This window comes from Monodon monoceros, unplaced genomic scaffold (assembly GCF_005190385.1).
Source record: "Monodon monoceros isolate NGI ecotype Baffin Bay Population unplaced genomic scaffold, NGI_Narwhal_1 Super_Scaffold_6, whole genome shotgun sequence".
Taxonomy (NCBI): domain Eukaryota; kingdom Metazoa; phylum Chordata; class Mammalia; order Artiodactyla; family Monodontidae; genus Monodon; species Monodon monoceros.
The window spans coordinates 60,655,299-60,680,817 of record NW_021703783.1 but is presented as its reverse complement, the minus strand read 5'-3'; the positions used below and the strand labels follow the sequence as shown (position 1 = coordinate 60,680,817).

The 25,519-nt window shown below is 35.0% G+C and overlaps 1 protein-coding gene across 3 annotated transcripts in view; it reads right to left on the bottom strand.

Moving 5' to 3' along the window:
- The window catches only part of NAV3 (neuron navigator 3), a 363,427-nt gene that overhangs the window by 37,981 nt on the left and 299,927 nt on the right, over positions 1–25,519 (bottom strand). For all 3 annotated transcript variants that reach the window (XM_029206422.1, XM_029206421.1, XM_029206423.1), the window contains exons 23-24: positions 17,423–17,506; positions 2,989–3,100 (exon numbers count right to left, since the gene is read on the bottom strand). In XM_029206422.1, coding sequence (XP_029062255.1) covers positions 2,989–3,100; positions 17,423–17,506 — 196 coding nt within the window. The remainder of the gene's footprint in view (positions 1–2,988; positions 3,101–17,422; positions 17,507–25,519) is intronic.

Sequence of the window (25,519 nt, the reverse complement as noted above, 5' to 3'; positions counted from 1 at the left end):
GGGCCATGGCTCACGGGCCTAGCCGCTCCGCGGCATGTGGGATCTTCCCGGACCGGGGCACGAACCCATGTCCCCTGCATCGGCAGGCGGACTCTCAACCACTGTGCCACCAGGGAAGCCCTCAACCCTTAAATATGGCCCAAATGTTCCTCAGTAATCTGGTCAGTACTTATCTCTCCAACCTGGTTCTACTTACTTTACCTTTCGTCATTATCTTCCTTGTATCAGTTCCATAAAGGCACTAATCTCTTTTCTGTCTCAAGACCCTCCTGGAATGCTCTTCTCTAAATATTTACAATATGCCTTGATATGAGTTTTACTACTACAGAAACACAATCTGAATATTCTATATACATTCAACCCTTTATAACTATTTGTTTTTGTTAGCTTTAAATCTTATAAAATTATTTTTTAATCTTTCTTAGCCAAGTTGAATATTAACTGTTATCGTTTTGTTCATTTTAGGTATCCCTCCCACATTTCTGAGCAAAGGAATTCCTATTTTTCAATTCCAGTAGATATATTAAGCTACCTGTTGCCTGAGATAAAAGGAATCTTTCCAGAAAGTTTTACTTCAGTGACTTGTACTGTGGTAAAGAAAGGATTAAGCCTTTTTAAATCCCTTCTGGACCTATTTACTGACATGAAGATTTAGAACATAAGCTGCTTTATTATAGCTCTAAGATACGCTTTAAATATGCAGTAATTTTCCATGCAGCATATACATTAACTCCCCCACATGGAAAGTTGCTAAATTCTTAACAGAAGTAGCCCCTAGAGAACTAGTTTGTCCTTCAATTTAAGTATATCTCACTTTATATAACTGTTTTCCTATAAGTTAAATTTCAAGTTTTAAAAAATTGTATTAGTCCTTTCTATAAAATTTGAATAAGCCCCTTTTATGTGCAAGCCATCATTACGGCCAGGATTAAGGATTAAGAAAACAGACCACCCTGCCATCGACCAGGAAAGGCAGACCATAAACAAATTAAGGCACCAAAGTGTCTTAATGCAAATTTTGATGAGGGAAGTACAGTTATTTCCAGAAACACATCACAGAGGGACCTCATATAGTTTAGGCACAAGCAGGCATGTTTAGGCTAACTCTTGCAAGATCTCAAAAAGTTTTTATGCTGAACAAACAGGGTAGAAAGTTCCAAGTAGAATAAAGAGAATATATAAAGAACTTTTGAAGAACTGAAAGAAGTTCTGGATAGCTGAAATATGAAATACACAACACGACAAAATAGCAAGACACAAGGTCTAGAACAGTGTCTAGCACATAAATGGTAATATCAATAAATACTTGTTGAATGAACGAAGCTGGCCAAGAGAGATTATGTCATGTTAAGGAGTTAGTATTTCATCCAAAGGCAATGGGATACCTTTTAAATATATATTGTTACACAACTGCTCTGGTCTCAGTGTGAAGAATGGCATAAGGAGGTGAAAGACGAAGAGCAGGAAGGCTCCTTGAGACTTAGGAGTTTGTGGTCATAGTTCAGGGGAGCTATGAGGCATGGTGATAGCAGGATCAGAGAAAAGGGAACAAGATATATTTAATGGATGGAATCAATAGAACTTAGTGATTTACTGTGTACGAAGAGGAGGATTTCTGGCCACATGGAAGGATGGTGATGCTGTTTACTGAGAAAGGAACACTGAAGGCAAAGCAGGTCTGAGAAGGAAGAAGACAAGTTCAAATTTGGGGTTGTTGACTTTCAGGTGACAAACAGACATCCGAAGATAACCTAATGGAGTTTTCTCTTTGGCAGCTAGATATACAGATCTGTAACTCAAGAGATGAGCCTGCCCTGGAGAGATATATTTGACAGTTATCAACACAAATAATAATTATAGGTAGAGTACTAGATGAGCTTGTACAAAATTTTAGATAGATGAAGAGAATCATAATGTATAAAATCATAATGGAAGACAGTTTAGGACTGCATTCTAAGAAACATCAACATTTAACAAATGCATACAAATGAGTGAATCTACAAGAGAAACTGAAAGAAATTTCAAAGGAGCAGAAGAAAAACTAAGAATGTGGATGTCATGAGCATTAGAAGAAGTGAATATTTCAAGTAGGATGCAGTGGACATCAGCATCAAATGCTATTTGCACAACAAATACAATAAGAATTTTAAACTTTGTACTGGATTTAGCGTCATCTAAGTCATTATTGATGCTGGAGAGAACAGTTTTGCTGGAGTAGTGGAAAGAGAAACCACACTCCCATGGTCTGAAGTGTAACTGGCTGTTGAAGACATTGAATGATTCCATCAAGCTTTCCCAAAATTCATCTGGAAATGCGAAGAGAGATGACAGAGCACTCAGGATTTAGGAAAACATTTTTCAGCTGGTCAAGAGTTGAGCATATTGAATGCTACTGAAAAGAGTCAGAATAGGAATAAGTACAACCTATGCAAAGAAAACAATGACATGACATTATCACAGAGTATTTCTTCAGTGACAATTTAAGGAGTGGGGTGGTGGCAGAGAAGATTATTTTATCATTGCTTCCAATTGCCGAAGCACAGTAATAATTAAAAATACACCAATGTTTAGTCCATTTTCTTACTGTTTTTTAAGTTCTCTACAGAAAATGTACCTTTTTATTGCCCCCACCCAGGACAAGTTGCTCCCAGTAATCCACTACTTCACCATATTGATTATTGTATTTTTACATACAGATCTAGATTTCCATACTCCTTCCCAGGTTTGTTTTGCTTGAAGGCAGATATGAATACATTAACCAACCTCCTCAGAGAAAAGTGTTGGACTATAGAAGCAATTTCCTTAAGGTCAGTTTGATACTGAAGCCTACTGTTCTTAAATTCTGAGATTCTGACTGCATTAGTAGCAACTTATGTTGATATATTATAAAAGGCAGTGCGACTGAGTAAAAGCAGCTTTGCTCTAATTAATGAATAAAAATAGATTCCTAGCAGATTGGATGAAAAATGGCAAGATTTCTAAACATACCTTTGGGAGGGTGGTCTGGACCGTTGAGCGCTCCCTGAATGGCTGCCTGGGCAGCAGAGTTCTGGGCCTTCAGCATTTCAATGGTTTCTCTTAGTTCGATCAGTTCAGACTCCTGTGAAACAAACAGAATTTAGGAGCTTTAAAAGTAAAAGATTCTTATTCATAGCTCACTATCAAATGAGTTTGATTTTATGTAGTGCTAATGTCCTGGTAGATTTAGATGCGTGGCTGACCTTTCAAGTTGTGTCTTACAACCTCTTACTTGTAAATGTAAGAAGGTAAATGCAATAAAGAATTAAAAAATAATGTCTTGGTTATTCTCTTATACATGTGGTCTGAACAGTCTTTATTGCTTTAAAAGGGTGGTACCCAGAGCTGACCAGTACCATATAAAGCAAGATATCACACTGCTCATTTCAGATACCAAACTTATTAATACTACCCATGATTATATTACATAGATAAATACTATTATTGCATTGGTACATCATATTGCATTTACTGTTAACTGGAAACCCTGAGTTTTTGTCAAATGAGTGATTTTAGATTTTCTCATTTATTTTGCCCTTAGGAAATAGATTCTTTACATTCAAGAACAAAACCTGGAATTAATTCCTAACTCACTCCTATTAAATGCCATATGTCATCTTAGATTCTGGCACTGTTCATCCAACAAAATTCCTACTATGAAGATCTAGTTTCACCAAGCCAAAGCAATACAGGAATTTTAAAAAAGTGAATAGAAATATATGTAATATATAGTCCTTAAAATAGTTAAATTATTTAAAAAGCTTACAAATCAAATTTTTATAAAACACCTATTTTCTTATTGAATTAAGGGTAATTTTAAGCTATGTCTCAACGAAAATCCGTGTATAAATTTGATCTCCCATAGTCATTTAAATGAATATCTTTATCAGAAATAAAGGACTCACTATTAGGAAGATAAGATAACAGCACCAACACAACAACAAGGAACTGGAGTGCTGTTTCAGCAGAAGCAATATTTCCATCAGGAGCACAAATACAAGGAGTATCCTTCTTGGCAGTGATAGCAAGCCTAAAAATTAGAATTTTTGTCAGCCTCTAGTGGGGGAGAATTCCTCCATAACGTGTTTGTCATTCATCATTTTCTCCATTTTCTTTCTTCGGCAGAAAGCCAAAGAATCAGGCTTGGGTTCTTCACTCCATGGTAAGCAGTTTATCCCTACTTAATGTCTCCCAGTATATATGAGAAAAGGCAGGACCATGACAACTACCTCTGCAGCAAACTGCTTCATACATGAGAATGTCCAATGACTATTCCAGCCTTAGACACTTTTTTAAAAAAAAGATAGATGGTGCTAACTGAAACGATATCCAAGTTTGGAATAGATACTTGGCATCTCACATATCTATCTTCTCTGAGTATCTGGCATATTCCTGATAGAAGACAGTTAGGTATTTTTAAAAAAACAAACTCTCTTATAGACTTTTAATAGCTTATAAGTCAAAGAATCTCATAATAGAAAATCAATAGCGACCTCCTGGATTCATAGATGGATCTTCATATACTTGAGTATAATTTCATTTGCATTTATTTATCATAAAGGAAAAAGAACAGGTTTGTGAAAACTGTCAATACCATGACAAATTCAAATACAATTCATCATAATTTCTCAGTCTCTCTGAGTTTTATCTATACTCTGTCACTTGCCCAACTAGTAATAGATAATTGTACCAAAATTGAATCTACTTCCCACTTAAAATAAATCTCCAAAGTGATGAAATATTTATTGGAAATCCATTCTGCTTTTACCAGGAATTTATTCACAAAAGAATACCTATAGTGCATACTTAGTGAATCACATAATTTAAATAGTTAATTTTATAACATATAGACTAAGATGAATGTTAAATTTTAAATAAAGTCAGATTTTCATCCTTGAATTTCAAATCAACAGTGCTTGTACTTTGGATTAAAAATCTGCTAAAACATTTGGCTTTAGGTTTAAAGAGGAAAAATGATATTGAAATCTCATACAAATGTCTAAAAATTTAGCTTAATTTTATGGGTTGGCTGACTTATTTTACTGTCAAAATTCTACTCTTTTCTAGAGAAATCTCTAGAAAAGTGAATAGAAATATATGTAATATATAGTCCTTAAAATAGTTAAAATAGTCCTTAAAATATGTAATATATAGTCCTTAAAATAGTTAAATTATTTAAAAAAGATTTTTTTTAATTAGAAGTAAAATGTTCAGGTAATATTGATTTTTCAGAAAACTGTGTTTAATGAAATAGAAGAATGATCACTTTCTAAAATCTTAAGTATATTTTTAACAACAACAGATATTAGCAGGGTACTTGTTACTCAGTGTGGCACAATAAGCCCAAAAGAAGAATAACTAAGTAAGAAATATATTTGTTATATAATGTGGGGAAAAAAATAAATGAAATAATTAGTTTAGCCAAATTCAGCTTAGCAGTTCTTTTAGAGAACTTTGTAAGTATAAATTGTCTTTAATTAAAAAGATAGTTAGAGAAGCAAGAAGAACTAAAATCCTGCAGCCTGTGAAACAAAAACCACATTCACAAGAAGATAGACAAGATGAAAAGTCAGAGGGCTATGTACCAGTTGAAGGAACAAGATAAAACCATAGAAAAACAACTAAATGAAGTGGAGATAGGCAACCTTCCAGAAAAAGAATTCAGAATAATGATAGTGAAGATGATCCAGGACCTCAGAGAAAGAATGGAAGCAAAGATTGAGAAGATGCAAGAAATGTTTAACAAAGACCTAGAAGAATTAAAGAACAAACAGAGATGAATAATACAATAACTGAAATGAAAAATACACTAGAAGTAATCAATAGCAGAATAACTGAGGCAGAAGAACAGATAAGTGACCTGGAAGACAGAATGGTGGAATTCACTGCCATGGAACAAAATAAAGAAAAAAGAATGAAAAGAACTGAAGGCAGCCTAAGAGACCTCTGGGACAACATTAAATGCAACAATATTCGCATTATATTCGCATTATAGGGGTCCCAGAAGGAGAAGAGAGAGAGAAAGGACCCGAGAAAATATCTGAAGAGTTTCTAGTTGAAAACTTCCCTAACATGGTAAAGGAAATAGCCACCCAAGTCCAGGAAGCACAGCGAGTCCCATACAGGATAAACCCAAGGAGAAACATGCCGAGACACATAGTAATCAAATTGGCAAAAATTAAAGACAAAGAAAATTACTGAAAGCAGCAAGGGAAAAATGACAAATAACATACAAGGGAACTCCCATAAGGTTACAGCTGATTTCTCAGCAGAAACTCTACAAGCCAGAAGGGAGTGGCATGATACACTTAAAGTGATGAAAGGGAAGAACCTACAACCAAGATTACTCTAGCCGGCAAGGATCTCATTCAGATTCGATGGAGGAATCAAAAGGTTTACAGACAAGCAAAAGCTAAGAGAATTCAGCACCACCCAACCAGCCCTATAACAAATGCTAAAGGAACTTCTCTAAGTGGGAAACACAAGAGAAGAAAAGCATCTACAAAACCAAACCCAAAACGATTAAGAAAATGGTAATAGGAACATACATATAGATAATTATCTTAAATGTGAATGGATTAAATGCTCCAACCAAAAGATACAGGCTTGCTGAATGGATACAAAAATAAGACCCATATATGTGTTATCTACAAGAGACCCACTTCAGACCTAGGGACACATACAGACTGAAAGTGAGGGGATGGAAAAAGATGTTCCATGCAAATGTAAATCAAAAGAAAGCTGGAGCAGCAATACTCCTATCAGATAAAATAGACTTTAAAACAAAGAATGTTACAAGAGACAAGGAAGGACACTACATAATGATCAAGGGATCAATCCAAGAAGAAGATATAACAATTATAAATATATATGTACCCAACATAGGAGCACCTCAATATATAAGGCAACTGCTAACAGCAGTTAAAGAGGAAATCAACAGTAACACAGTGAGACTGGGGGACTTTAACAACTCACTTACACCAATGGACAGATCATCCAAAATGAAAATAAATAAGGAAACAGAAGCTTTAAATGATGGAACAGACCAGATAGATTTAATTGATATTTATAGGACATTCCACCCAAGAACAGCAGATTACACTTTCTTCTCAAGTGCGCATGGAACATTCTCCAGGATAGATCACATCTTGGGTCACAAATCAAGCCTCAGTAAATTTAAGAAAATTGAAATTATATCAAGCATCTTTTCTGACCACAACACTATGAGATTAGAAATGAATTACAGGGAAAAAACCATAAAAAACACACACACATGGAGGCTAAACAATACGTTACTATTAATAACCAAGAGATCACTGAAGAAATCGAAGAGGAAATCAAAAAATACCTAGAGACAAATGACAATGAAAACACGATGATCCAAAACCTATGGGATGTGACAAAAGCAGTTCTAAGAGGGAAGTTTATAGCCATACAAGCCTACCTCAAGAAACAAGAAAAATCTCAAGTAAACAATCTAACCTTACACCTAAAGGAACTAGAGAAAGAAGAGCAAACTAAACCCAAAGTTAGCAGAAGGAAAGAAATCATAAAGATCAGAGCAGAAATAAATGAAATAGAAGCAGAGAAAACAATAGCAAAAATCAATAAAACTCAAAGCTGGTTCTTTGAGAAGATAAACAATACTGATAATCCATTAGCCAGACTCATCAAGAAAAAGAGGGAGAGTACTCAAATCAATAAAATTACAAGTGAAAAAGAAGTTACAACACACCGCAGAAACACAAAGCATCCTAAGAGAACACTACAAGCACTCTATGTCAATAAAATGGAGAATCTGGAAGAACTGGACAAATTCTTAGAGAGGTATAACCTTCCAAGACTGAATCAAGAAGAAATGGAAACTATGAACAACCCAATCACAAATAATGAAATTGAAACTGTGATTAAAAATCTTCCAACAAACAAAAGTCCAGGACCAGATGGCTTCACAGGTGAATTCTATCAAACATTTAGAAAAGAGCTAACACCCATCCTTCTCAAACTCTTCCAAAATATTGCGGAGGAAGGAACAATCCCAAATTCATTCTATGAGGCCACCATCACCCTGATATGAAAACCAGACAAAGATACTACAAAAAAAGAAAATTATATACCAATATCACTCATGAATATAGATGCAAAACTCCTCAACAAAATACTAGCAAACAGAATCCAACAACACATTAAAAGGCTCATACACCATGATCAAGTGGGATTTATCCCAGGGATGCAAGGATTCTTCAATATATGCAAACCAATCAATGTGATACACCATATTAACAAATTGAAAAATAAAAACCATATGATCATCTCAACAGATGCAGAAAAGGCTTTTGACAAAATTCAACACCCATTTATGATAAAAACTCTCCAGAAAGTGGGCATAGAGGGAACCTACCTCAACAGAGTAAAGGCCATATTCGACAAACCCACAGCAAACATCATTCTCAATGGTGAAAAACTGAAAGCATTTCCTCTAAGATCAGGAACAACACAACGATGTCCACTCTCACCACTATTATTCAACATAGTTTTGGAAGTCCTAGCCATGGTAATCAGAGAAGAAAAAGAAATAAAAGGAATACAAGTTGGAAAAGAAGAAGTAAAACTGCCACAGTTTGCAGATGACATGATACTATACATAGAGAATCCTAAAGATGCCACCAGAAAACTAGTAGAGCTAATGAATGAATTTGGTAAAGTTGCAGGATACAAAATTAATGCACAGAAATCTCTTGCATTCCTACACACTAATGATGAAAAATCTGAAAGAGAAATTAAGGAAACACTCCCATTTACCATTGCAACAAAAAGAATAAAATACCTAGAAATAAATCTACTTAGGGAGACAAAAGACCTGTATGCAGAAAAGTATAAGACACTGATGAAAGAAATTAAAGATGATACCAAGAGATGGAGAGATATACCATGTTCTTGGATTGGAATCAATATTGTGAAAATGACTATACTACCCAAAGCAATCTACAGATTCAATGCAATCCCTATGAGATCACCAATGGCATTTTTTATGGAACCAGAACAAAAAATCTTAAAATTTGTATGGAAACACAAAAGACCCCGAATAGCCAAAGCAGTCCTGAGGGAAAAAAATGGAGCTGGAGGAATCAGACTCCCTGACTTCAGACTATACTACAAAGCTACAGTAATCAAGAAAATATGGTACTGGCACAAAAACAGAAACACAGATCAATGGAACAAGATAGAAAGCCCAGAGATAAACCCACGCACCTATGCTCAACTAATCTATGACAAAGGAGGCAAGGATACACAATGGAGAAAAGACAGTCTCTTCAATAAGTGGTGCTGGGAAAACTGGACATCTACATGTAAAAGAATGAAATTAGAACACTCCCTAACACCATACACAAAAATAAACTCAAAATGGATTCGAGACCTAAATGTAAGACCGGACACTATAAAACTCTTAGAGGAAAACATAGGAAGAACATTCTTTGACATAAATCACAGCAAGATCTTTTTTGATCCACCTCCTAGAGTAATGGAAATAAAAACAAAAATAAACAAATGGGACCTAAAGAAACTTAAAAGCTTCTGCACAGCAAAGGAAACCATAAACAAGACGAAAAGACAACCTTCAGAATGGGAGAAAGTATTTGCAAACGAATCAACGGACAAAGGATTAATCTCCAAAATATATAAACAGCTCATGCAGCTCAATATTAAAAAAACAAACAACCCAATCCAAAAATGGGCAGAAGACCTAAAGAGACATTTCTCCAAAGAAGACATACATACATGAAAAGCTGCTCAACATCCCTAATTATAGGGAAATGCAAATCAAAACTACAATGAGGTATCACCTCACACCAATTAGAATGGACATCATCAGAAAATCTACAAACAACAAGTGCTGGAGAGGGTGTGGAGAAAAGGGAACCCTCTTGTACTGTTGTTGGGAATGTAAATTGATACAGCCACTACGGAGAACAGTATGGAGGTTCCTTAAAAAACTAAAAATAGAACTACCATATGATCCAGCAATCCCACTACTGGGCATATACCCAGAGAAGACCATAATTCAAAAAGACACATGAGCCCCAGTATTCACTGCAGCACTATTTACAATAGCCAGGTCATGGAAGCAACCTAAATGCCCATCGACAGATGAGTAGATAAAGAAGATGTGGTACATATATACAATGGAATATTACTCAGCCACAAAAAGGAATGAAATTAGGTCATTTGTTGAGACATGGATGCATCTAACATCTGTCATACAGAGTGAAATAATTCAGAAAGAGAAAAACAAATATCATATATTAACGCATATATGTGGAACCTAGAAAAATGGTACAGATGAACCGGTGTTCTAGGATGAAGTTGAGACACAGATGTAGAGAACATATGTATGGACACCAAGGGGGTGAAGCAGCGGGGGTTGGGGGTCATGACGGGATGAATTGGGATTGACATGTATACACTGATGTGTATAAAACTGATGACTAATAAGAACCTGCTGTATAAAAAAATTAAATTAAAAAATTAAAAAAACAAAGATAGTTAAATTCTACACTGATAGTCTGTTAAACCTGAACTAGTTATCTCTCCATATCTGCAAAAGTCCCTTCCTTTTTTCTTACTTCAGTTAATGAGATCCACCTTCACCATCATTCAAACTAGCACTATCTCTTTCTCTGAGTGTTTCCATGTGATTTCCTCCTGTGCTTTGAATATCCTTCACCCGTAAGGGCCATGGTGACACGTCTCCATCCACATGACACCTCTTAGTTTTCCTTTGAGGAAAAATGAACAGGTTCCTTCTCTACGCATCCAGACCATTTAATGCATTCAGCTTATTTATCTGTTGAAGAGTTTATCTTTTCACCTGATTTATGATCTGATCTCAGTAAATGTTGGGACGATTATGTCCAAATGTCTGGTCTATGTTAAACAGGTGTTTCTTCCCTTCAAAGAATGATGTAAAACTTCAACTCTACTGCATATTTTAACAAGAGGGTGTCTGATCACTTAGGATGCTATATACTAAAAACGTCAATAACTTTATTATTCATTATAAACTGAAAGTCTCAACGTGGCTAAATCAGTGGAATCACTTCCTTTGGATGGCAACAAAGTGGGTTTTCCTTTCTCTCTTTTCCAAAAGTGTATAGCTATGAATATAAAGCATTTTAGAATGAAAACTGGACTAAGACAGAAATTTCTAAATAGTTTATTTCTAGCCTTCCTTTTTTCCCCTTTGTAATTACAGCTGATTGCTCACATTTATTTTTAAGGTACATATTCTCTAAGATGTCTATAATCATGGAGCTTGCAGTGCTGCCGCCAAGGACAACTATGGTCTCCCTGCTTTAGTTTTGGCTGTGGCAGGGAGTGTGGATTAGAAAAATAATTAGAAGTGAGTTCCAGAGATAACCAACTATAAAATCGTTTGATAATCTGAAATATTTTCACATAGTCTTTTCATTTTCAAGGTGACCTAATAGAAGATAACTTAAGTTTTGAGAATCCCTATTAAACCTTCAGAAAGAACCTGGAAAATGTAGATACCATCAAGAGATGCATTTGAAGTTTGTTCCTCTAATTTAGTAGTTTTCAGTTTCTTACTCTTCTCCCAAAGAGAAGATTGGGGCTGGAGTAACTCTTCAGAGGGTCTTGGGAATAAGATGATCAGATAATATTTTATTGATATTTTCCACTTTTCAAAAATGATACTTTAAAGCGTGAGAACCGAACTCAAATTTCATTTACCTACAATGAGCCATTCAAGATAACGATGCCCCAAACATAGGCTGACCACGTGAGATTCCAGTAATGTAGTCCATGTGAGTTTCTTGTGTAAAAGAGGCTGGATGGAGTCAGTATCTCTTCTAACTGTTTTTTACATGTCTCTGAGGCTAAACAAGCTATCAAGGTCAGACTTGAAATGCTTCAAAGTAAAGTGATCAAATGATCAAATACTGTGTAATAATACTGGCGTTGCTCCGTGTTTTTCCAACCTAACTTCCTAACGACATCTGACCTCTTTCCAAATTTCTCCTGGACACAGGCCTTATTGAGGATCTCACAGCTTGGCAACAAATCTCATCAACCAGCCTGACCTTCTACTTGACCTTCTAGGCAAGGCTCTTAAAATGTTTCAACTAAACCAGTCTTTTGCTTCCTCACACTGACACAGTTAATCTCACATTATCTAGGTATAGTTGCTTTGAACACACCCCACTCTCCAACCCTTCGTATGTGTTTTGAAATTTTGTGAAGTTTTCTGCTGAAAGAACCTGGCCAGCCCTGGTTCTAACTAAATGAACTGAATTCATCAAAGCCCAGTAGCACAAGTAACTTGAATCCATAAGTAACTTACAGATTCAAATTATCCTATGCCGTAAAAGGCTAATGAATGTATTTTCTGAGTCTAGTGATAAATTTTAAAAAACACTTCTAGATGATAAATATTTAACCTGAACTAGGAGTTAATGTAAAGATACAATTCAACTAAAATTTTAGCTTCTACATTATCTATTTCCAGAGAGTTGGTTTTGAATTTTCTAAGTTTTAACATTTAAGTGTCTATTCATCGAGTCATCCAAAAAAGTAGTTTCACAGAGGTAAGAATGAGCAAACCCTAGACTTTATAGTTAGCATAGAATCAACATCTGAGCTCCACTACTCAAACAAAAATATATTCCTCTGTCATGCTCTGACCTTCTAACAAGACTAACCTACCACACCTTAACGTATGTTCTAATTGCCTCTGGCACTACAGATATAAGGAAGTGATTTGAAAGTCTTCTAATTATCAATGAGTATATAGCCTTAGTAAATTTGCAAGGATTTAGCAGTAGTTGTGTAAAAATTTCATTCATAAAAATATAGATTTGCAGAATTCTTATCATTTTGATGATTTTATTGCAGCATAACAAAATAAAACCCTGAACTATAATTTGAGTGACAATTTTTTCATTTCTGATACGGATGGTATGTAGCTAGTACCACTCTAGATGCACTGAAAAGAAGCCGTTTCATCACATATAATAGATGCTTCAGGGCATTCGGTCTTAATTCTTTTAAAGAATCTTGGTGGAAAAGTACTAGTTAAGGGACAAGGACCTGAAATCCAGGTAAAATTCTTGATCAAACTATGTCACCATCACAATCTGTTGAGCCTTAGGTATAGGGGATACCTAGAGATAATGTCACCCTCTGGGCAGCATTACTGACAATTATCTTAATTACTCTTATTTATAGATTTACTGTTCCATAACACATGGTCTTCTGGCAGCTACAGGGAATGCTGTTAAACTACTGGGAAATGCTGCTAGACTGATCTTCATTAACTAACTTTTATCATGTGAGCCTAGTGTCAAAAATCTTTGAATGGCTCCCTGTTTCCAAGGACCGGATTCCTTAGATATTCTTCAAGCCTTGGTTCCACATTTCCCTCCACATTCCTTCTTTTTCCCTTAATGTCTCCCATAATTTCCCTCCTTGCTGTTCACACTCATGGTGTTCCTTCCTCTATGACAAGCGGCCCTCCATCTCTCCTGAATTAATTTTTTTCATCCTCCCAGAGCCTGACAAGGCTCCTCTTGGCCACCTCTCCTCTAAAACTAATGTAAATAGACCCACAGACATAGAAAACAAACTTATGGTTACTAAAGGGGAAAGGGGAGGAGGGAAAAAATAGGAGTTGGGGATTAATATATACACATTACCATATAAAAAAGAGATAACAAACAAGGACCTGCTGTATAGCATAGGGAATTACACTCGATATTTTGTAATAGCCTGCAAGAGAAAAGAATTTGAAAAAGAATAGATGTAACTATTCTATAACTATATATATAACTGAATCATTTTGCTGCATACCTGAAATTAACACAACATTGTAAATCAACTATACTTCAATAAAAAACAAAACAAAAAACCACACAAAAAAACCCCAACCCCCCCCCACACACCAAAACTAGTGTGAAAATGCAATGGTTCTCTGTGAGAACACTGAGGACATTGTCCTGTTATACTTCTAATCGCACCTCATATTTTCTGCCTCCTGAGTTATTCATACATGTCTTTTCTTTCTTTTATTTTTATTTGTTTATTTATTTTTACCAGGCTACAAGTATATAAAAGCAGTGTTTTGGCACATACATTTAGCAAGAGAATCGGTGTGACTTGGCATCTGGAAGCAAGGAAAAAATTTAGAACATTATTCAAGGGAGTGATTTTGGTCTATGAACCTAACTAAAATTTTGATACAGTTTTCAGCCTATTAATGCCATATGATTGTTGAAAATCACACACTGAAGAAGGAGTCTTGGATCTGAGTCCTAGTTTAGTTTATCTCTTTCTTTCTTTCTTTTTTTTCCTAGTTTACCTAGTTCTTAAGTAGATACCCAAGCACATGCAACCACCTTGGCCTTTGGTTCTTCATGTGTTAGCATCCTACCTTGCTTCCCAATATACTCATTCTTAGCTTTAAATTTTTCAGTAGTCCTTATCTTCACCTGAAATTCCCATTAGTTGAATTATATTTTTATCATATTCTGTCACCTACTAGAATATAAACTCTATTTTATATTATAACCAGTTATAAACTAGGATATAAGTATGTGTGTGTGTATTTCACTGCTGAATTCTCAGTAGCTAGAACAGTATCTCATACACAATAGAAATTCATTATAACTTTGGTGCATGACTAATGGACAAAGGAACCTTGGAAGTCTAGAACAGAATTTCAAAACCTCTGCTTTATATTCTCTGCTCTTTTTTCCCAGGATTGTTGGATCACCAGAGAACAATATGCCCTTTTATCTCAGCTCCCTGAAGAAAATGGCTTTCCTGAAATATGATTAAATGTTATGCCCTCAGCTTTTAGAGAAATGTCTATTTGAACAGAGATTTTGTCTTTTGTTATTTCATGACCCCAATTGAAGAAATTTTACAATAAATTTGTCCTTGAATTCAGTGTCTGAAAGTTTGTCTCTTCAATCTAAATTATGCTCTTCTGGTCAGAAAATGAAAACTAAACACGCCAAGCAATCTCCCTTTGTGCCTTAGCTTCCTTGAGAATCAATTCAGTTCAGTGAATTTCTACTTTGGGGTGGTAATTACCCAGGCTCAAGCATCTTGTTATATACATTCCTCTACTGGTTTTCACTAGATTCTGTCATTGAATTGTGTTATATCATAATCCAATAAACTTTATAAGATTCTCAAAACCACTCTGGAAAAAAGCAAGTTATAAATCTCAGATTACTAAAATAAACATTGTTAAATAAATAATATAATGAAATAAACATTGTTAATAAAATACAATGCTAATGTGAATGTTAAAAAACCTAATGTTGATAAAATAAAATAAGCATCGTTTTGTGTGTATACATATTCCAATTAAAAGAGCAACCATTCTACTTTCAGTTAAAAAAATGGCAAGGGCAATTGCAGACATCATGGTATCTTCCGAGAAAACTTTACAATTTTGGCAATGTTACTTCAAGGATAATGTGCAACAATTATACAATTCTTTGTATTATGGAGATGTATTCTAAAATATTCAGGAATTTTTCATAGACATTATAAATTAACAAACATGTATATATTTCCAATTTCTACGAGAAATTTGCCTACAAATAAAAAAGAGCTGAAGGAAATATGGAGAGGCAAAATATATAAATTTTGACTTCTTAAAGATATTGAGACTTAAATACTAACCATGATTTCTAGCAATATGCCTGGCATATGACCAATGATGAATTTGGTTTATCTTACATTTTTTAAGGAAAAAAAGGAGAGAAATCTAAAGAAAGGTAACATTTGTTGACTATCCACTGCCTGTGACATATTACAGTATCTCACTCCTCAGAATGATTCTACAAGGTAGTTATTATAACTCCCACTTCTATAATGACAAAATTGAGGGTTACGAAAGGGAGATTCTCCAGCTCTTGAGAGACCTCGCCGAGATTCAAACTTGAGGCTACTGGACTCCAACATTTATAATCTTTCCCACCTGAATGCCCTTAAAAAGGCCTTGTAATCCTATTTGCTGAATTCTTATGTTACATAGTGAAATGGTAAATTGTATCACCCCCAAAAAGATTAAGACAAAATTTATGTGGTCAAAGGAGTTTGTTATCTTCTCTTTCAGAACAGGCTTGACGGGGATGGACAGTGTTCTCTTTCATGGGCAGGGGAGAGCTACGAAATGGGAGAATGAAAGATAAGGGCAAACAGAATACAGTTCTATAATTATACCAGGCAACTATAGGAATATTTGATTTTCTCTTTTGGTTTAATTGGACTGTTCAGTTTTGTTTTGTTTTGTTTTTTTAACTTTAAAAAAAGTAGTAAACTGACAAAACTCAATAACACATGCTAGTTCTTTAAAGCCAAAGCCATACTTTACAGAACTGAAGCCAAAATCGAAGCCATCCCTATGGAAAGATATAGGAACTGATTCTACATCAGTTGAAATTATCCAAAACTATTTAGATATGGATCTCTTTGAAAATTAGATAAAAACCATGGAAATCTGCTCATATTATGCACATATGCCATTTTTACAGATATTTCCACACAATTTTAAAGACTTTTTAGACACTCATCCAAGGACTCAGGTTAGGGCCACCAAATTAACGGCAGGGAGGTAAGTTACGGGTCATCATATGGAAAGTGTCCAGATTCTTTCTATCCAGTGTGGACCTTTTGATATTTCTGCCTTTGTGAACCAAATTCTCTGTTGGTTTTTTTTTTTTTTAAAACCATTCCTTCTTCTACTCCATAAAATCCTTCAGGTTTGTTTTAAAGCTTTTGATGTAGCTTAGCTTTACTTCAAAGACAGCATCCCCAGATGCCAACTAGTCTTGTTACTCCAAAATTATGCAGGACTGTTCCTTGTCTCGTGGATACTGTAACATAAGGCCCCTTACTTTAGAGAGCCCTAACCTCTGTTTCGGGCCTTCTTCATGAGTATCTCAGATCACAGCCATGGTCTATAACTGGGCTCATAGACCATGAATTTGTGAAAATTCTTGTCAGAGTGCAATTCTCATCAACTGCGTTAAATTATTCCTAGAATATTCTAACTCTTCTCCTGTTTCTTTTTCTTAACATTTGGTATTCTTTCAATAGTTCCAGTCAGAAGTAAAATAATAGACTGCCTGAAAAGAACATGTGTATGTGTGTGTGTGTGTGTGTGTGTGTTCCAATATAGGCTAATCGGAATCGTAAGTCTTTAAATTAAAATCCAAAAAGAAAAGGTATTATCTTGCCATTGTTCCAATTTACTTTAGAATGGATCCTCTCAGTATTATTTCTAAGGAGCTGCATCTCAGGTATTGTTTAAACACCCTATGCAACTTCCTATCTTATTTCAAGCCCCAGTGGCAATTCCTGAACATACCTTCTGTTCCGCTGTCATGGTTAGACTTTGCAGTCGGCCAGTCATATTCCCTAAACTCTTTTCAAAAGCTGCTACGAGGTGAGCCTGTGAACAAAACGGAAGGAACATATCTTAAATGTCAGAACCTTATGTGGATGGATGAAAACACTTCTCTTTACAAAATGCTTAATTTCAGGTATTCTTACTCTTTAAATACTATGACTGCCATGTCTGGCTTTCAGTGCTGACTCTCCATTAACACACATCTTCATCTATTATTTCTAAACTTCAGCTTAAAAATCAGTGTTTCAATCTTGACATTTAATGAGTTCAACTTCTGAAAGGGAATGCTATTTTGCAAATAAAAACACCTTCTAACTTGCACATCATGGAGGATTTGATACCCAAAATACTGGATAAAGTTCTGAGTTGCCAAGTTTTTAGACTCAAAGCCCAAGAGGAGGTCGCGGCAATACTCAATGGACGAATGTTCCTCATTCTTATACCTGCATGATGACCTTTGAAGATATTGTTAGCTCCTCTATTGAAATGATGCTCTCTTCCAAGTGCCGGAAATCTGCTGACAGCTATAACATTATCGTTCCTCTTTTTCTACTAACAAAGAATTGAATCGAAAAGAGTTGTCTTCAATTTCCAAACTCTTTTCAATAAAAAGGGCTTTCATTCCTACTTTTTTCCCTTCCACTAAGGAAATGTAGGTAGGCCAGCTAGAAATAATATTCAGTTATATTTTATTTAAGTTTTTGTGGCTCTGGGGTTTTATTTTAAATCTCAGAGAATTATACATATTGCAGTACATAACCGTAACTCTTACGATTAAGAAGTATTTGAAAATCTTATTTTAGTTCTAAAATAGGCCAGTTTCTATTGACATGCTATCATGCAACAGCTTGACCCACAGAATATTATGCATGAAGAGATACGTCAACCTCTCACTGTGGCTTGATGTAGAACCACAGGTATGTTCTCCAATTTTATCGCATCCATAAAAAGATACAAGTACAGAATGTTTTACAACCTACATCTATAATAAACTATGTGTGGGGGAAAATTTGCCAAAAGATTATTTTTTTGAGAGAAGGGAGTGAGAGGATGCAATTAAAATAAATCGCCTTGTAACTCTAGCAGAGCTGAAAGGCTGAGGTACCTATTATCAAATGGATCACAGGAGTCCTAAGAATTAGGGCACTAGAAGTTTATTTCATTATTAGTAACAGCCAGAAGTTTATTCCATTATTGGTAACAGCTGGAATGTACAAGTCCCTTCCATTAGCATCATGATACAAAGGTGTCTTTGTTCCTAGCTCTGAGCTCATCCTGGGATGCCTTTGTTTTCCTGACACTATAATATAGAGAAAGATGATTTATAGAAGATGCTATTAATCTCCAGTCCATCAGTAAGTAAAGCTCTATTCTTTCCCACCTAGCTACAAAACAGAAACAGACTCACAGACATAGAGAACAGACTTGTGGTTGCCAAGGGGGAGGGGGGTGGGGGAGGGCAGGACTGGGAGTTTGGGGTTAGCAGATGCGAACTACTATATATAGGATGGATAAAAAACAAGGTCCTATTGTATAGCACAGGGAACTGTTCAATATCCTGTGATCAACCATAATGGGAAAGAATATAAAAAAAGAATTTCTATATAACCGAGTCACTTTGCTGTACAGCAGAGATTGGCACAGCACTGCAAATCAACTCTACTTCAATAAAAAAATTTTTTTAAATAACCAAAAAAAGCCTCTATTCTTTTCCACTCCCTCCTCCCTCTTTCCTCCTTTCCCTCTCTCTCAGACACACACATACTCACGACCTTGAGAACTGTACTCCAAGGTTTGTTAGCAGGTTTAATCAGATAAATAACACTCTTTTTAAAAAACAAATAGTATCTAATAGTTCAAAACGTTTCCAATGACAAGGAATGTCATTACATCAGAATTAGTACCCTCAGAAATTAGTATAAGGTTATGTCCCACTTTCTCTTATACTTAACCTTCACACTATGTTAAAGGTGAACAAAATGAAAATGTACAGCTCATTGGTTCATCGTCGCGAATATTCATGCACTCAGAAGCCAAGTCAAGAAAGAGGATCTGAAGACCCTGGAAGTCCTCCCTTGCCCCTTCCTCATCTCTGTCCCCTCTCCCTTCCGAAAAGATAACCACTAGAGTGACCTGTGTTATAATTATTTTCTTCTTCCCTATATAGTTTGGCCACCTAAGCTTGCATCCCTAAACACTATGTTTTAGCTTGGCCTATTTTTAAAACTATCCGAGTGGAATCACATGGCATGATTTTCTTGGTGACAGTTTTCTTTTGCTTAACATTGTATTTTGAGATTCATCCATGTGGTGTGCAGCAGGAGTTAGAATGTGCTGTAAAGCACTGCTCTGTGTGATTTATAATTTATTTGTCCATGACGACCATTAGTTCTTATTCCAGTTTAGACTGTTAAAAATAATCCTGCTATGAAGATAAAATGGGTTACTAAATTCTAAAGCTAAAATTGCTTGTTTTCCTCTAAAATAGAAGAACTTTGTTAATATTCACTACAAGAAATGCAAGACTCTACATAACATTGAAAAGTTTCAATTCTCCCAAACAACTGTAAGGTTTAATTGTTGGACAATGAGTCCTTGAATGTATATACTTATAGAAAATTGCTTCATTTTACCAGCTGTGCGTATTTTATCAGTTTAATAGGAATTAAAAATATGATAAAGAAAGCAGGACTGTGAAGAATAGGCTGCACAAATATATTGCTTGTATTTGGTATCTATGAGTAAATATAAAATGTTCACCATTAGAAGGTCAGTTTTCAATCTTTGGAAAATTGCTCTTCATTAATTATTTACAAGAACATATATAACTAGTTACAAAAGAACATTTTAATTTGAGTCACGTTGTTCTCTGTGAAAAGTTTGTTAAAAGTATGTTTGTGAAATGCTGCTTTAAGTTTATGTCCCCTTAACTTAGTTTATCATAATAGCTTTGTTACTTTGAAGTTAATAAAAGGGCAACTTTCGCACCAATTGGATTCATGGAAAGGCACTACAATAGGTAAAACAAAGGAAGGCATTTATACTAGTGATAATCTTTGTCACCTTACTGGAGAAAAAAATGGAATGTAAGACTGATTAAACTATAGGAAAATATATCTTGTCTAAAAACTTTGTAAAATGATAACTTTAAAAGAACTGTGGATTTTTAGGGGGACTGTTAATCATAGTTTACATGGTTCTGACTTTTCTCTTAGCAGCTGCATAATTTTCAAGCCACAGTAAAGTTGTATCAATATGTTGATGAATATTCCCTACTTGTGTTAGGTGAAGTCTGTGAAGGTAATAAAATAGACAAGACTGAATACTAGTTAAGGGAAAATATTTTTAATACATATTGTCTTTAGTTTTGGAATCACATAACATAATCTGAATAGACATGTAAAAAACTGTGGTACTAAAAAATAAGATGCAATATCATTATGAAAAATGCCTGCATTGCATTTGTTCATTCAGAATTCAGTGACAGCCCATCAACCAAATAAAACATACTCTTTACATAGATGTATATGGGGATAGACAGACAGATTAGATAGACAGACAGAAATAGATGACTTTACATTTGAAATTCAATAGTTAGATGAACTGAAAATGACTCTGAAACTATCATAAATAAGATTTCATATTTCTTTTACTGTATAAAATTGTCCCTTCAGTGTCTGTCATTGTTAATTATGTGCAAAATAGTTTTTCCTTAAAGGAGATGCAGAAAAACAAAAGTAACTGCCAGACTATATAAAAATATTAAATAGAGCAAAGATATAGGACACAATCCCAAGGAAAATAACACCTGAGAGATCTGTGGTTAAAAGACTTCTGCACTGAAAGGCAAAAAAACAAAACACACAAAAAACAAAAAAAACTTTTTTTGGTTGCACATTCATTCAGCGATATTTTTGAAAAGTGGTAGCAATAACTAGCCTTAGTGCCCATTTCCAGATTACCTAAGGGCTGAGATTTGTAAGAAATACATTAAATGCATCCCACCTGGCTTGGCAGCATGAAGGTATGGGTGAGAGGCCAGGGGGCACCTGGCTGACTGTCTGATGTGACCATACATTCCCGGGGGCCTTGGACTGTGGGGCTCCTGTTCTCTTCCTGTTTGTTGGTGGGGTATTGATTCAAAGAAGGCCAGGCAATAGCGCTGGCCAACATACCCTCTCTCCTTTCTCCAGACATCCTAGTGGACACAGCTCTATAAAGAGGCTTCCCAGGCTTTCTGCAGCTCTGCTCAGAGAACTTCGCAAGGGGAGGGAAAGGCTCAGCGTACCTTCTACTGAATGGAGGTCATATTCTGTCAGGCAAATGAGAGGTGAGCTGACTGAATAACTTTCTGACTTACCACTGCCCCTTTTAACAAAGGGGGAGAAAAAGCAGAGAAACAGATGTTTCAAATTTAAATATTAAAACACAGATTATTGTCTGGACTCCATATAAATATAATCATGCTGCCAGGTCCAAACATGTGACACATCAATTACAAAAAGAAAAAACCCCCAAAAGCTCAAATTAAGGAAAACCAATTAAGTCCTGATAGAATTATTCATATATTGAGTAAAACTGAATAGCTGGATCTTAAAATGATTACTAAATAAATGATAATAATAACAGTTAATGATATTTTCTACAGAACCAAACATTGTAATTTGTCTTTATAAATCATGGCTATTACACTTTTATACAACAATGGTCATTGTAGTGATCCCATTTCACCAAAAAGTAAAAAGTTTACTCGTGGTCTGAATAAAATAATAAATAAAAGGCATATCTTTACCTCCAAACAGGAAATGTACAAGATTAAAAAAAATTTTTCACTTACATTGAAGAAACTCGACAGAAAAATTTTTCAGTCTTATAATTAATTTCATTTCTGTACAAGTATATTAAAATATATGCATATATTACATACATCAACAGATGTTAACTCAGAGGCAATGACATGAAACACACTCTGAATGAAATTTAAATGCAGTATTTCTTAGAACTGAGAAACCAAGTGTTTCCTCAAGTAAATCCTTTGATGACTTATAATGGTGCACTGAATCTAAAGTGACATTTTAAACTAAGTGCCAAAGAGAATGAGTTCAAGATGGTTTGCGCCTTATAAATAATTCAAATTTCTGAATGTGTAAAGGAGATTATATCCTTAAAGATACAAAGGAACATAAATATACAAGACTCCATCCCTAGTAATTATAATGATACTATTAAATGTTTAAAATAGGACTGACCTTAAAATTATTTTATAAACATTTATACAGGCATCCACTTACACAAGTTCTTAGTTACTGCAATAGTTTTAAAGTAAATTTTGATAAACTGCTTTGTAAAAGAATAGAAGATAATATATATCTTCATTACCTGAATCTTCTGACTTTTATCTTTTGACAGTTTCAGCAATACATTTATCTGATGGTAAAAAGCTGTAACAATCCATATCACCACCGAATAAAAAAAGCACTAAATGGTGAAATAAGATTCAAATTCCCAAGAAATTAAGAACTAGACATCACTTTAAAAAATTTTTAATTTAATTTAATTTAAAAAATTTGTGATAGATCTTTAGGTGTTTAATTTTTAAACTTGAAATAATTATAGATTCGCAAGAAGTTTCAAAGAGAGTACAGAGAGGACTCTTGTACCCCTTTATTCAGTTTGCCTCAATAGTTACATTTTATAAAACTATAGTATAATATCAAAACCAGAAATTCATTATTGGTACACATATGAAGATTCACACATGTAAATAGCCACCTTTCCTCACCACAAAGCTCTTCCTATTGCTACCCTTTATAGTTACACCCACTCTCAGGAGAGAGGTGACCACCTTCCTTAAACCCTGGCAACCACTAAGTTGTTCTTCATTTCTATAATTTTGTCATTTGAGAATGTTGAATAAATGGAATTATATAGTATGCGACCTTTTAAAATTGGTCTTTTTTTCACTAAGCTTAATGCACTTGAGATCCATCCAAGTTGCTGTGTGTATTAATAGTTATTTAATTTTACTGCTGAGTGGCAGTCCATGGTATGGATGTATCTATCAGAGTTTGTTTATCCATGGACCTATTAAGAGACATTTTGGTTGTTTCCAATTTTTGCACTATTAAAAAATAAAGCTGTTATGTACAGGTTTCTGTGTGGGTCTGAGGTGATTTGAGAATATTTCTAAAATGCATTATGAAGTAAAAAAAAAAAAAAGAAGAAGAAGAAGAACATACCAAATAGGATATATATTAAGTTCCCATCCATGCGCAAAATGTACTACTAATGATAACACAGATGTGGACAGGGAAGGCTGGAGATAGTTGGATAGTTTTTCCAAGACTAGCACTTTTTAAACAAATGTATCAATTTTGCACCGATTTTTCTAATTTTATGTTTCTTACTTTTTTTTCTTTATCACCCCCTAGGGAGACATTATAGATTTTTTTTTTCCTAATTGTCCCCTTCCTCCATGGCCATTTTAATATCACAGATATGCTGGATACCTGTTTATGTACTCTGTATATATCTGTGCTTTATGCATAAGAAGAGTACTTTAAAAAAAAAAAGAGTCCTTTTTTTTTCCCACCATAAGAAACACTATTCATGCTTTGATGATCATATCAATGCCCAGCTGAGAATACATAGTCCATAGTCGTGAAAACACAACAGTGAAAATAGTGTGGCATGCATGACTTGAGAGAAGTGGCAGATAGCCAATGGCTGACATCTTTGTAAAATGTTTGGTACCTTTCCAAACAATGGCATCGAGTTGTCCCCCAGGACTGTCCTCCTATGTTAGAACTTGGCTCCTTCTGTGTGTATGTGTATAAGCCTTTGCAAATGTGTTCTGTATATGTGTATTCAGGGGTATACAGAAGAACAATGTTGAAAGGAAACACAAGAAATCAATAACCAAGAATGGGAATGGGAATCTCAGAGGGAAAAACGAATATATATCTTTTATTAAACACTTCTTTTAATTTCAGTTTTTCTTTTTAATACAATATACACGTACATTTGTCACTTGGTATCTGTGGGAGATTGGTTCCAGGACCAAAATCCATGGATGCTCAAGTCCCATAGTTGGCCCTCTGCATCTGTGAGTTCCACATCCAGGGGCTCAACCAACCATGGATTGTGTATGGTTGGCCCTTAAACAACACGGGTTTGAACTACGCAGGTCCAGTTATATGCAGATATTTAGAAACGTGTGGATCCACTTACATGCAGATTTTAAAATATCCATGCATAGGTGGACCTGCACAGTTCAAACACGTGTTGTTCAAGGGTCAACCGTATTACTTTTTAAATGGAGACAGTATAAACAATATTGGGTAAAAGCCCAAATTCCATTATGTATAGCAGCTGTTTATTAATCCAACAACTGATATGTAAGTCCACGCAAGAGACATTTACAAAATAAAGCAAAACTCTGAGTAATCGTTCAAGACATTTATATCTTTACTATCCAGAGCATAGGGCCTGTCATTGAGCCTTCCTCATTGCAGACAAACACAATCCAGTGTGTTCCGGCTTTTACACTGCAATATGTCCTCTGGGTACAAATTCAGGGACCCAGACAGGAGTGCTTTATACTACTATACATATAGCCTATAGTATAAAATTTACAGTGGCTTCTGAACTATTTAAGAATTATTCTTAGACAAAAAATATGGGTTAAATAATACTGTTTCTCTTCCAGTATTGTCTAAACAGTTCTCTAAAACCTGCTATTATTTTAAGAATCCCCTGACAACATCTATAAAAAATAAATATAGCCAATCCCAAATTCATTTGATTCTCCCAAAGTTAAAAAGATAAAGTTAATTCAAAAACAGTGCTAAAATGAATGCATTGTGAGTGAAATGACTTACTTATATACTGTGGAAGGTACTGGATTGGCCAAAAAATGCGTTTGGGTTATTGATGGTACGGAAAAACCCAAACAAACTTTTTGCCAACCCAATATATTGCACAATAACTTTTATTCTTAAAATATCTCTTATTTAGGGCTTCCCTGGTGGCGCAGTGATTGGGGGGTCCGCCTGC